Below are 15,131 nucleotides of genomic sequence, written 5' to 3' on the forward strand. Positions count from 1 at the left end.
ATTAAAACGAGGTCTCTTTTATGTAAGATGTATCTAATTTGTTTTTCAGTTTTATTGGCCTATAAATTGGTAATATATTTTTAATTGTAATTTTTATTAACAATAAATAATTATAATTTATTTTATAATTTTGAAAACTGTAAAAGTAAGGTATTTTAATTTTTTTTTATTTTATTGCAGGTATGTTTTAATAACCTCGAAGTGATGGCGTTCGTACTTTCATGTAAGTTAATGTGCTGCTGAGTTTTCTATAATAATAATTGTTGTCATTATACCACGTTAATATTTTATTACAACTTATGTTTATATATATATATATATATATATATATATATATATATATATATTATTAATTACTACTTGTAATAGGCTGTTGTTAAAACTATTTATTTACCTAGAATTTTGTTATTTTCTCGATTTTATATTTTAATATTAATTGGAACAAATGAAACTATGTACTTTCAATGCGCGGGCACTCACAAACATATAAAATAACATAACATAAATAACGTAAAAATTTTTTAAAATCAAAATTAAAAGATTAAAATTACATATATACAAAAACATATGAAGTTAATTAAATAAAATAAATGCATATATATAAATATGACGTCATAAATAAAAATAAAAATTAAATTTAGAAATAAGATAAATAGAAAATTTATACTATATAAACTTGATCAGCAAAGTTTTTGAGTGAAATTTAATTTTACTGAGTTAATTCAATTTTTTACAGAGTTAAATTTTAATGTAATTTTTTTAAATATGACGTCATATTTATATATATGTAATTATTTTACTTAATTGACTTCATATGTTTTTGTATATACGATTGTAATTTTAATCTTTTTATTTTAATTTTAAAAATATTTATGTTTGATAAACAATTTTATATAAATATATCTTATATACAGCTGATGATGCGGGATCCCGTGAAAGTGCTTTTGGAGTTTAAAGTGTTACTTCATTTACTTTGTAATTCTGTGATTGGGTTGTTCAAGTTGGTTTTTGATTACAAAAATACAAAATATTGGCACAGAGAAGTATGGATGTTGTAATTATTGACTTTATAATATATATATATATAAGCGTATATCATATGTCCGGTTTTACCGACATTCGCTTAAAAATCAGAAACCGCTGGGCCGATCTGAATAATTCCTTGTTTCTGTTTACTAACTATCGTACTTAAAAGATGTAAGTAGGCTTATTTTACTTTAAATCAATTCCATTACACTTTTGACTACGTAAAAATCGTTATTTTGATAATGAGTTTTAACAACAATGTACTCAAATAGCTCAATTATTGAGTGACCTGCAACACGTAAACAGAAAGCTTGTTGTATTTTACGGAGTAAATTAAGTAAGATTTTGAAAATGTGACTAAATTACATTTTGTAAGAGGTTAGATGCGAGTGGTTCCCGGGAATTAAATTTAGAAAACATATTGAATTTTATTTTTTGTATTTCATTCATAAAAAATTAGGTTTACTGACGATTAATATTTTATTATAGCAGAACTTTTTTTTTAAGGAGATTATGTGTCTAGAGAGAACTGAAAAATTTCTTAAATTTTCGAAATCAGTTTAAATCAGAAATCGTGAGTGCCTTACAGGCGATTAGTGACATATACTCCAGACACCCTGGACACCCTTGCGTAACAAAACTGTGAGCTTCTGCTAAATCCCCAGCCATATTTGAATTTCACGCAATGAGCGTGCTGATAGTGTGGAAAAAGTGGCTTGTTTCCAGCCCCCTTTCACTAATCGTGTTCTTTCTGATAATCTTATCTGTTTTCTGAAGAGAGTGGTCCGTGATGAGCGACAAACTGAATGGAATGCTACCATCAACAGTAAACTTCGTCCTGTTTTTTTTTTTTTTTTTTTTTTTTTTTGTCTTCAGTCATTTGACTGGTTTGATGCAGCTCTCCAAGATTCCCTATATAGTGCTAGTCGTTTCATTTCAGTATACCCTCTACATCCTACATCCCCAACAATTTGTTTTACATACTCCAAACGTGGCCTGCCCACACAATTTTTCCCTTCTACCTGTCCTTCCAATATTAAAGCGACTATTCCAGGATGCCTTAGTATGTGGCCTACAAGTCTGTCTCTTCTTTTAACTATATTTTTCCAAATGCTTCTTTCTTCATCTATTTGCCGCAATACCTCTTCATTTGTCACTTTATCCACCCATCTGATTTTTAACATTTTCCTATAGCACCACATTTCAAAAGCTTCTAATCTTTTCTTCTCAGATACTCCGATTGTCCAAGTTTCACTTCCATATAAAGCGACACTCCAAACATACACTTTCAAAAATCTTTTCCTGACATTTAAATTAATTTTTGATGTAAACAAATTATATTTCTTACTGAAGGCTCGTTTAGCTTGTGCTATTCGGCATTTTATATCGCTCCTGCTTCGTCCATCTTTAGTAATTTTACTTCCCAAATAACAAAATTCTTCTACCTCCATAATCTTTTCTCCTCCTATTTTCACATTCAGTGGTCCATCTTTGTTATTTCTACTACATTTCATTGCTTTTGTTTTGTTCTTGTTTATTTTCATGCGATAGTTCTTGCGTAGGACTTCATCTATGCCGTTCATTGTTTCTTCTAAATCCTTTTTACTCTCGGCTAGAATTACTATATCATCAGCAAATCGTAGCATCTTTATCTTTTCACCTTGTACTGTTACTCCGAATCTAAATTGTTCTTTAACACCATTAACTGCTAGTTCCATGTAAAGATTAAAAAGTAACGGAGATAGGGAACATCCTTGTCGGACTCCCTTTCTTATTAGGGCTTCTTTCTTATGTTCTTCAATTGTTATTGTTGCTGTTTGGTTCCTGTATATGTTAGCAATTGTTCTTCTATCTCTGTATTTGAACCCTAATTTTTTTAAAATGCTGAACATTTTATTCCAGTCTACGTTATCGAAAGCCTTTTCTAGGTCTATAAACGCCAAGTATGTTGGTTTGTTTTTCTTTAATCTTCCTTCTACTATTAATCTGAGGCCTAAAATTGCTTCCCTTGTCCCTATACTTTTCCTGAAACCAAATTGGTCTTCTCCTAACACTTCTTCCACTCTCCTCTCAATTCTTCTGTATAAAATTCTAGTTAAGATTTTTGATGCATGACTAGTTAAACTAATTGTTCTATATTCTTCACATTTATCTGCCCCTGCTTTCTTTGGTATCATAACTATAACACTTTTTTTGAAGTCTGACGGAAATTCCCCTTTTTCATAACTATTACTCACCAGTTTGTATAATCTATCAATCGCTTCCTCATCTGCACTGCGCAGTAATTCTACAGGTATTCCGTCTATTCCAGGAGCCTTCCTGCCATTTAAATCGTTTAATGCTCTCTTAAATTCAGATCTCAGTATTGTTTCTCCCATTTCATCCTTCTCAACTTCCTCTTCTTCCTCTATAACACCATTTTCTAATTCATTTCCTCCCTATAACTCTTCAATATATTCCACCCATCTATCGACTTTACCTTTCGTATTATATAACGGTGTACCATCTTTGTTTAACACATCGTCCTGTTAAGAATTCCATATCACTGTTGAGTTCCTCATGCAGGAATTACGTCGAGAGGGGCTTATTTGCCGTTTGATGCAGCTCTCTAAGATTTCCTATCTAGTCCAGTCGTTTCATTCGGTTTACCCCCTACATCCTACATCCATAACAATTTGTTTTAGATATTCCAAATGTTACCTGCCTGCACAATTTCTTCCTTCTACCTGTCCCTCCAATATTAAAGCGACTATTTCAGGATACCTTAATATCTGGTCTGTAAGTCTGTCTCTTCTTTTAACTATATTTTTCCAAATGTTCATTCTTTATCAATTTCCCGCAACACCTCTTTATTTGTCACTTTATCCACCCATCTGATTAACATTCTCCTATAGCACCACATTTCAAAAGGTTCTAATCTTTTCTTCTCAGGTACTCCAATCGTCCAAGTTTCACTTCCGTATAAAGCTACGCTCCAAACACATACTTTCAAAAATCTTTTCCTTACGTTTAAATTAATTTTTTATGTAAAAAAATTATATTTCTGACTGAAGGCTCGTTTTGCCTGTGCTATTCGGCATGTTATATCGCTCCTGCTTCGTCCATCTTAAGTAATTCTATTTCCCAAATAACAAAATTCTTATGCCTCCATAATCTTTTCTCCTCCTATTTTTGCATTCAGTGGTCCGTCTTCGTTATTTCTACTACATTTCATTACTTTCGTTTTGTTCTTGTTTATTTTCATGCGGTAGTTCTTGCGTAGGACAATATCCATGTCGTTCATTGTTTCTTCTAAATCTTTTTTACTCTCAGCTAGAATTACTATATCACATCAGCAAATCGCAGCACCTTTATCTTTTCACCTTGTACTGTTACTCCGGATCTAAATTGTTATTTAACATCATTAACTGCTAGTTCTATGTAAAGGATAAAAAGTAACGGGGATAAGGAACATCTTTGTCGGACTCCCTTTTTTATTACCGCCCTTTTTTTGTTTTATAGCGGCAACATCGATTTTCCTATTCATTTTATTACGTAATAACTCACACGTAATCAAAGATACTACAACGCGACAACTTACAGACAAAAATGCAGTATGTATGTTACTAGCGTGGCCATGAACGACACAGGTTCGCCAACCTTAAAAAGATAAATTTCCCAGCGGTCTTTATTTTAGAGATATATATAGGCCTCCGTTTATAATAACTATTTTCTTTAAATGCAGTATTGTGCATGAAACAAATTGTACGTAGGTTTTTGAATGTATCTGCTGTAGTTGTACCCTTAATTAAATACGTTGTTATTTTCATATAAATATTTTGAAATATTTTTCTGTTATTCGTATCCTTCGTAGCATTTCCTCAAAAAAATATTTACTGTGTTCATAATTTAAAGCAGTATATCATTGTACGGTTCTGCTTCTCAAACAATAATAACCTGTCTCCGTATTCATCTTAAAAAAAAAATTGCATAAAATTTTCATATGTTAGCCAGCGATGTAATTTTGAGCAGCAAGCGATATCTATATATTCTGTATGTAATTAAAGTTAGCTCTGTGTAATCCAAGAAATGTTTTTCCATATTATTTTTGTACTTCGTTCAAACCTGATGCCCTTTTTATTAGATTATTTTGGTTATTTTAAGTGAAAAAAAGTAACTTTAAGTTGTCCAATATGTCTTTCCAAATTCGCAAATTTATAAAGTGTTTACGTAAGTATATATATATATGCTGTAAAACGGTCTCTTATTTCAATCTATCCGTATTATTACAATGTTTGTCTTTTCCTGTTTTTACGGGACTACGGGTGAACGGCAAAGCCTTGTTTAAAACGACTTGCATTGAATTGAATTATTTTTATTAACCAACCAAAGTAGTAACGATTTACATGATGAGATTTTACTGTTTCTATGATTTTATTCGTGTTAAATTCCATTTCAATTTAACCCTAAAAATTCTGAATTTCTATCTTTAAGAAAAGAAAAGATTTTTTATATCTTAGATTTTTTATTCTATACATTTGTATTCATCCATAGGTATATATTAAATAAATTATAAAAAATTTCAAATAAATAATAAAAATAAAAAAAGAATACTCATTCAATCGATACCAAATAACATCAGTATATCAATAAATTTTTGCATTGGGTATTTGAACATATTTCTCTATACTAATCCCTCAACAACACATTTCGAAAATTCAGTTAATAAGTAAAATGTGTGTTTTAATATTAGGTTTTTACCTTTCAACATTATAAGACAGGTGTTCATTCATGGATTAATATGGCTATAGAATTTATTATCCTCGTCGTAATTTATATTTTTTTGTAGACTGAAGAATTTAAAGGTTCCAAATTTCATTTCCGCCAAACTTATGGGTTGTCATTTTGGTGTAGATTTATTTTTAGAAGCCTTCTTGTACTAAAGTGGTTGTTATATAAAAAAATAAATGTTTTTCTCACTTGCATCATATTCGGTGAACAATTTTTTACAGGATTTCAAAAAACAAATTATTTTATTTATTGTAAATTTAATTCGGTACTACTCCAGTTTTTGTTTTCAACTAAGATTTTGTAACATTCTTTTTTTTTCATAATTTTTCATGAAACTATATAATAAATATATTCCTGGATTTAGCTTTACAGACGTATGTATGATACTCCATTCTTCTTTAAATAAGTTTGGTTTATCAAACTGCGAAAAAAACATTTTGTTTTCTTCAAATATAACGTAATATCTCTTACAAAATGAAGACAAATCTGATATGGACACCAAATGACTTCCTTCTATGCCTATTAAATTACGTATACACTTTTTTTTTTAATGAAAAGTACATAAAATTTTATTTCATTAGTAACTTCCGATAATTTTTCATATTCCTTGTTTTTTATTGTTATTATTTAATTATTATTTATTGTATTTTTTTTTATAATCGCAGGTTAATAATTAATAATAAATCAATATATGTAAATTAATAAAAGTTAAAAAAAGGGGATGAAGTCTGATTTTAACCGATGTGCCTTCCTCTTGACACAAATATTCCAATATTTCATTAAATAAAATTTTAGTTTGCTATAACTCTGGAACCAATGAAAATAAGTACCACTTATGATATATGGTTAAAAAGCTTTCAATGAGGACTTATTACTACAGTTAAGAAAAAGTACAAAATCCAAAACATTTGGATTTTGGGCTTTTTTGGACACTTTTGTTCCAGTCGATTGCAATCAAAAGGTAAAGTGTACAATTAGGTGTTACAACAGTACTAAATCCATAATTTCAACATCCTACGGCTAATCGTTTTTGAATTATGCGAGATACATACGCACTTACGTACGTACGGAATTACAGACGTCACGCCGAAACAAATCAAAATAGATATTTCCGTTGAAATCTGAATACCAAGATTTTTCGCGATCACAATACTTCCTTTACTTCGTACAAGGATGTAAAAAGAGTGAACGGTTTTTAATTTTCTTTGTTTTCCTGTTTTTTTTTTTGTTTTTTTTTTAAGCTGTAAGTATTAAAAGTATTTTTTTAACTCGTCTTCTCTAATTTTTGAAAATATTAGATTGTCTCATTTACTATTTTCTAAAATTAACTTATAGACTTAAATATTATGTGTCAAAGAAACACATCAGTTTAGTTTGTGCTTTGTATAACATAATTCAGTAGTAAGGTTCTGATTTCACTTTCTAATGGGTTTTTATATATACATAAAAACCTGTAACGATATTGTAGTTTCGAGTAATTCTAATAAATTTTAATACAGATTATAAAATATTCTTCTGTTTACTAATTTGATTTCGTTTGTGTATTCGTGATGGAATAGGCTAACAAAAAAATTTAAAATTATGCGAACGGAGAAGCAGGTTCGTTAAGTCTGTTTCTGAGTATCTTGATATGTTATATCGGTACTAATGAGGAACTCCTATTAACACAAATCGATTATCGTTATGTATACGTGCTGCTACCTAATAGAATTCTTTAGAACTACTTGAAATGTTAGATTAGAGCATTCTTTTTTAATGTTCTTTTTAATTTAAGCATATTATTCTCTTAGTTTTATCTATTAGTAGTTATTAACTATTATTTATCTGTAAATTAGTTATGTTAAATCACTTTAGAATCAACCAGTAATTTTGGGTTAAGTAGATTATCGTTTGATTACAAACTTTCCATTTTTAAAACTGCATTTTTGTTCATTTATTAGCAGTCTGTGATTATTGACTTACAAACAACAAACCGTTGCAATTTTTTATTTATTTTCATGCTTTCTTTTATACTACAAGAAAGAGGGAGGATTTATTGTTTTTCTTACTTTAAAATAGCTTTATAAAACAGGTGGGCGATTATGTAAAGAAAAATCTAATGTGGACACCACATTACTTGCTTGTACACGTATTAAATTACATACACACTTTTTTTTTTTTTTAATGAAAAGTTCATAAAGATTTATTTCATTAATAACTTCTGATATTTTTTTTACTTTTTTATTGTTATTATTCAATTATTATTTATTGTAATTTTTTTTTACAATCAGATATTAATAATTATTAATAAATCAATATATTTAAATTAAAAAAAAAAAATTAAAAAAAGCAGATGAAGTTGGATTTGAACTGGATGTGCCTTCCCCTTATAAGATCCAAATATTTCATTAATTAAGATTTTTATTTGGTTATAACTCTGGAACCAATGAAAATAAGTACTAGTTATGATATATAGAAATAATCCAAATGAAAAATATCAATGGAGTTTAAATCTGCACACGACTGGCCAATCTCTTACACTGCTTCTCTTAGATAATTCGTCGAATCAGGATTCGTGGTAGATCAGGAATCTTCACCATTCTGTTCTGATATTTTTTTACTCCTTACACCATAAAATTCTATAAATTGAAAATAAATGTGTCCACTATTCACGGTATCAAAAGCGACTTACCATCTTAAGTCAGTAGGGTGTTAATATTTTTAGGGTTATCAGAATAATTGATTTCAATCATCCATCAATAAAGTTTCGATTAATTTCGAAATAATAAGATCAAATTTTTGTTTTTATTGAATTCTTTTAACTTTTATTTTATTCTTGGTGTAAGTGTGGGACTCTTTGAAACCGTTTTTGGTAATTTATTTGTTTTATTCTACGATTTTAATTTGATTTTTTACCTGTGTCGACAGTAGAATGATACAAATTCATGGAAGATTACAAATAGTTGTGAGAAGTAGATTATCTACAACGCGTGATGGCTAAATAAATATAAAATTAAAATTTGTTAAATTACTTATTATGTTTTTATGCAAACTTAATAGAAATGAATGGTAGTATAAATATTTTGATTATTGTAAAAATAAGTTCTTAGCAGGGTAAGTTGTCTGTTCCATCTAATGAATAAAGTAAATTGCTGGGAATTTAAAAAAAAATAGTTTTTGTGAGTTTCGTTCAAATTTTTACCTTTATTTTTTTTTCCATTCACTTAAAATGTAATTTCCTTAGACCCATGTATAAAATTTGTGGCTCGAAAATCTCAAAAACTACTGGATAAAATTCACTGAAATTTAGAGATACTGTAGTAGTGTATCTGAAATTTTGTATGTTAAAATTTGATGAATATTGTGAGTCGTTCCTGTTACGCTCAATTTAACGTCGACAGCAGACAACATAACCTCAGTATGAGGTATTTTTTTCGGTTGTTTGATGATATGATCGATCATCCCATCGGATTGGGAGTGAAAATGAATTTTCTTTACATTTTTACGTATTAAGATTATGAAAATACCATTCATGTATAAAATTTTATGGCTCGAAAATCTCAAAAATGACATTCATTTATAAAATGTGGCTCAAAGATCTCCTAAACTATTTCTTCTATTTGGTTCAAATATAGATAGATATGCTGTCGTAGTTTATCTGAACTGAACTTGTGCATGTGGAATGTTGATGAATATTGGTTGAGTCATTCTTTAGTTACGTTCAACTTAATGCCGACAACAGACATCATAATCTCAAATTGAGGTTATGGTGACTTTGTATTGGTATATTTTTTTCATACGCGCTTATGCAATGAATCGCTGTAGGGAGAGAATTTAAACTTGATGCTTGAGTGTTGGATCTATTCGTTATTTTTAATGATTTAATCAAATTGCAATTATAATAATTTAATTTTCTTATAACTAGAAAATATATTTTAATATTAAATTAAAATTGTTTTACCTCTTTTAGTTTACTCATTTAATTTATGTCTTTTTTATATTACTTGAGAAAAGAGCAACATAATTATTAAAAAAAAATATTGTATAAAATAAAATAACGAAGTCCATCATCTTGCAGAGACGTACACAAGAATTCTTTTTAAATGATTCAGGTAATAAATTACGGCATTTCAAATGATGTATTTATCGGAATTATAATATAACCCCTATTATGTGTATTTTTATTTTATATTTGGAAACTTAGTTTTGATTACTGTCTTTAAAATAAATTCAACATTTTAAAATAATTTTTTTGATATTTACTTTCTTGTACCAAGTGAAGGAAGTATTTTGATCGCAAAAAATTTCGGTTTTTAGACTTCAACGGAAATATCCATTTTGACTAGTTTGAGCGTGACGTCTGTACGTACGTTCCGTACGTATGTATCTCGCATAACTCAAAAACGATTAGGCGTAGAATGGTGAAATTTTGGATTTAGGACTGTTGTATCAATTAGTTGTGCACCTCCACTTTTGATTGTAATCGACTTGACCAAAAAAGTCCATAAAAGCCCAAAATTCAAGTTTTTCTTAACTGCAGTAATACCCTTATTGAGAGCTTTTCAACGATATATCATAAGTGGTACTTATTTTCATTAGTGTCAGAATTATAGCCAAATAAAGGTTTAATTATTGAAATATTTGAATCTTACAAGGGGAGACACATCGGTTTGAATCCGATTTCATTTCCATTATTTTTTAAACTTTTTTTTTTTTAATTTAAATATATTGATTTATTAACAATTATTAATCTCTGATTGTAAAAAAACTTTTACAATAAATAATAATTCAATATAACAATAAAAAAAAAATGTGAAAATAATCAGAAGTTATTAATGAAATAAAACTTTATATGCTTTTAAAAACGTGTTTGTATAATGTAATATGCGTACAAGGAAGTTGTGTGGTGCCCACATCAGATTTTTTTTATATTTATCGAGCAAAATATTAAGCAAAATAATTATACAAAAAATATTGTATAAAATATAATAAAGAAAAGTTGATCTTTTCTTAAAGTCCACAAGAATTCTTTTTATATGCTTCAGTTAATAAATTGCAGCATTTCAAATGACGTATTATTCGGAATTATAATAAAACGCCGATTTTTGTATTTAAATTTTCTATTTGGAAATTTACTTTTGTTTACTTTCTTTTTAATAAATTAGGAACTTCTAAATTTGTTGTTGTTGATATTTTCGTATTCTATAACAGTTGTAAGTTATTTTAAAACTATTTGATTTATTTACGTTATATTGTTTTTTAAAGTATAATCGATTACTATTATCATTCGCATGTCAAACACTTGCAGCTAAAATTCCGTTCGGCTAATAGATCTAGCGTTGCTTAACTTCATCGATCTATGGGAGCCGTATTAATTGACCATTGCTTATTCCCACAATGAATATTGTTTTTTATTTCTTTCAAACTTCCCAGAGTTTTTATTTTCCAAGCAGCATTGATATGATGGTGTTATTAGGTTATATAGGATGCAGTTTACAGTCTTGCTCAGGACCTTTTCATTTAATGAAATATTTATTTTTATATATATATAGTATATATATATATATATATATATATACTCAAGCATTAAGTTTTAGGAAAACATTGGATAAATTCCCTATTTTTAGTGTACATTGAAATTATAAATTCTTGTTGTTATTATAACATCAGGCACTGATTGGTTCAGATTTCAGTTATTGTAAAAATGAATGACTTACTTTTTTACATTTTTTGTCTGATGTAAATTTCTATACCTTTTTTTCTTATTAATTATGCATATGATAATTACCAGAATGGTTATTTTAGTTTAATAATATTACATTAATTTTAGAGGAATATTTTAAAAATTTAGGCTATTTTTGTTGAACGGAATTTATGAAAACTTCAGTTATATATGTTACTTACATTAAATGGGTTACATTTATGTTTCCTTCACATAATACTTCGTTGAATAAATTTTTTTTTTTAAATGTGGTGGAGGCAAATTTTACGCTATACACTGCATGATTTTAATAATATTTTATTGTAATATTTTCAATATGTTTTAATTATTATAATCTACTACGTGATATGTTAATAAAATTATTCCAGTTGAGATCGTCATTTACTTTTATTCTGAAGGAAATGAAAACCGGGTTTTAATTTAGTGACTCACTTCAAGAATTTTTGCCATAACTTTGTTATTTATGAACTTATTTTAATAAATAAGGTGTCATTTTCTTTATCATAAGACGCTTAATGTTTTGTTTTTAACATAACATTTAAATAACTAGTGATTGCAAAGGTATTAAGAATTAAAATGTTTCATGGCCGCCATTTTGAAATGGAATTAGAGAGCAGATTTCATTATTTTTATTCAAGTAAAGCTCTATGTATCCTAGAAGTATATGAAATTTCTGCACGATACGATTAACCATTTCTGAGAAATAAATTTTTATGTTAAAAATACAAAATGGCAGATAGCCGGTAAACTATGCGTGTCCGGACATATATTGATATAAAGTCTTTTCTTTATTTTAATGAGGCGCACCATGACCTAAATTCTTGAAACGGTTTTAATAGACACTGTGCGTGTGTAAATATATGTAAAAGATTATTGGTGAATTATTGTGATTTTACAAAAACATATATTTACAATCTCTGTCTGTATAAAAAACCAACATTTCACATTAAAAAAAAAAACAAAAAAAAACCAAAAACCTATTAATTAAACTGTTAAAAACGTGATTAATAAGTGAATTGAATCCTTTTAATTTGAAAATTGTATAAGTGCTAAAGCTATTCATTTTTCCCCAGACTCTTTTTGTTTACATGCCTTGTATTTATCTTTTCAGCCATTGCACTTTATAAATATAGAAAGAACAAATTAAGAAATATGGACATTTTAAGAAATTCAGAAGAGAATGTCTGATGATTTTGTCAAAAATAGATTTTAATTTTCCTCATACATGCAGAAAGTTGTCGAAAATTATTATTTTAATATTAACGAATTGTAGAGTATAATGCGAATAAGTCGGTTGAAGTCCAAAGGAGAATGATGTTGATCAAAGAAAAGAAAAAGAAAATTGTGGGTTGTGCAGTAGAAAGTGAATAAGAAGACGGCTAAAAGAAAGATGAATAGACGCTGATGTGCGATCCTGGTAAATAAAAGAAGAAAATTTAGATTGTAAAAGAAAGAAACGATTGCTAAGAAAAAAGAATAATAACTTTCAGAATTTTTCAGGAAAATATTTTATCAAAAGGATGGATGGATAATCTTAAGAAAAAACATATCAAGTAGGGGGAATTTAAAATTACCAAACCAATAATTTATTGTACAAAAGAAACTGAAAGAAATTGAGGAAAAGGACCAAAGAAAGTTGAATCAGTAATGATCTACGATCTTGCAATATAAACGGAGATTTTAGATTAAGGGATGTAGAAAAAAGTAAGAATTAATTTGAAAAATAATTAAATCAGAATTGTAGAGTAGAAATTTAAGGAACTTTTGAGGAAATCTGCAAGAAGAGGAAGAAGACGATAGATAATATTTGGAAAAAAGCAGATGACGTGGAAGGAAATATGGTCCGCCATTCATTGAAGAAAGAATCCACAAGACTGTGAATTTAAAAAAATAAGATTTTGAGGAAGACCAAGAGAGAGATTAATGGACAACGAATCATGAGGATATTACAGCTGATGAAGGTGGAAGTATGCAAGAGGAAGAATTTCCAAAGTAATGATAGATAGTTGATTTTATTGAAGAAAATCTTGAAGGAAAAGAAGAATGTTCGGTCGATATTATGATAAAATCCAAGGATCTACATCTGCAGGCTTGAAGGCTTGAAGTATGTAGATGTACTACTCGCCTCTAAAATTTTGGAAAAATTAGGAATTGTATTTTTAATAAAAAATCAGATCGGTATTGATTTTTAATTTATTTTATTAAAAAAGTATAAAAAGGGTACATAGTTAAATAATGTATCATACATAATATATGTATATTCATTACGTTAATGATGAATATTTGGCGATGAGTGATTGATGAGTCAAATACTTAACATTTTTTAAATGTAATTTGTTTTTTCCTTCTTTTTTTTCAAGAATTAATATGAGTGGGTCGGTGAAGAGTATGTTGCATGCGAGTACGAGTGAGAAGATACTTTAGGTTCTTCGTACTTTGGTGCTGAATAGTATTTTGGAGCTTCGTATTTCGGTGCTGAGTAGTATTTTGGAGCTTCGTATTTTGGTGCTGAGTAGTATTTTGGTGCTTCGTATTTGATTTCGTATTTTGGAGCTTCGTATTTTGGTGCTTCGTATTTTGGTGCCTCGTATTTTGGTTGATGGTATTTTGTTACGGATGCTGAAGCGTATGCAGGTTTATGCGAGTAGTATTTTGGGGCTTCGTATTTTGGTGCTTCGTATTTGATTTCGTATTTTGGTGCTTCGTATTTTGGTGCTTCGTATTTTGGAGTTTCGAAGTATTTTGGTGCTTCGTATTTGATTTCGTATTTTGGTGTTTCGTATTTTGGCGATTCGTATTTCTTCGGTTCCGGGTAGATGGGTGTACCTTCCTTGTGTACGATTGCGTTGAATCCGCTCTTGTGGTCTGCGCTGTATTCAACAGTTCTCTTTGTGCCGTCCGGTTCGTGTAAGCTGTAGAAACCCTTTACGACATCACCGTCTCTTTCTTCTTTCTGGCTCTTAATATCGCCGGTGTGTTCATCCTTAACTTCATATTCGAAGATGTATTTTGGGTGTGAGTCATACGGTTCTGGTTCGTGCTGGTATTCCTTTTCATACCCGTGTGAAGCGGGTGCTGAGTAGTACTCGATAGCTAAACAGCTGCTTACGACTCCCAATAATAAAACCAACTGAAACATTATTAAAAATATATATGTTAAAATTTGAAGTTTATTCTCAGTATTACGTTATAATAATAATAATAATAATAATAATGAGTAAAAACTTTTTTTATCTTTAAACTCCGGGACCACCATTAGGTGTTGTTAGGATGAGAAGAATTTTCTGTAACGTATGTGAAAATACCATGCCTGACAGGGATTCGAACCCGGAACCTCCGAATGAAAGGCCGAGACGCTACCACTCGCGCCACGGTGGCCGGCATTTTTTTTTTATTACTAAATTTGATAACTTTAAGTATACTTAAAGTGGAGTTATCCCTTACTCCAGTAACAGTTAAATATATTCCAGTAAACATATTTAATAAATCTTTACTACTGATACATGAACTCTTACGCTGGATTGCCAAGAAGCTAAATGTATTTATATTTTTAATCATTGATTTATAGCAATTAAAAAAACTATTATTATATCTGGATAATAATCTTGTTAAAATATTTCACGATTTTCAGAGG

The 15,131-nt window shown here is 28.9% G+C and overlaps 1 protein-coding gene across 1 annotated transcript; it reads right to left on the reverse strand.

Moving 5' to 3' along the window:
• Window positions 1-13,859: 13,859 nt before the first annotated feature.
• Window positions 13,860-14,636, reverse strand: LOC142328342 (uncharacterized). The gene has a single exon (XM_075372048.1). The coding sequence runs from the start codon at window positions 14,634-14,636 to the stop codon at window positions 13,860-13,862; it is 777 nt and encodes a 258-aa protein (XP_075228163.1).
• Window positions 14,637-15,131: the final 495 nt, after the last annotated feature.

The sequence above is a fragment of the Lycorma delicatula genome, chromosome 7 (genome assembly GCF_047948215.1).
Source record: "Lycorma delicatula isolate Av1 chromosome 7, ASM4794821v1, whole genome shotgun sequence".
NCBI lineage: Eukaryota > Metazoa > Arthropoda > Insecta > Hemiptera > Fulgoridae > Lycorma > Lycorma delicatula.

Bases quoted from the DNA above. Each gene is read 5' to 3' on its own strand.
- LOC142328342 (XM_075372048.1), bottom strand. From the start codon at position 14,636: ATGTTTCAGTTGGTTTTATTATTGGGAGTCGTAAGCAGCTGTTTAGCT.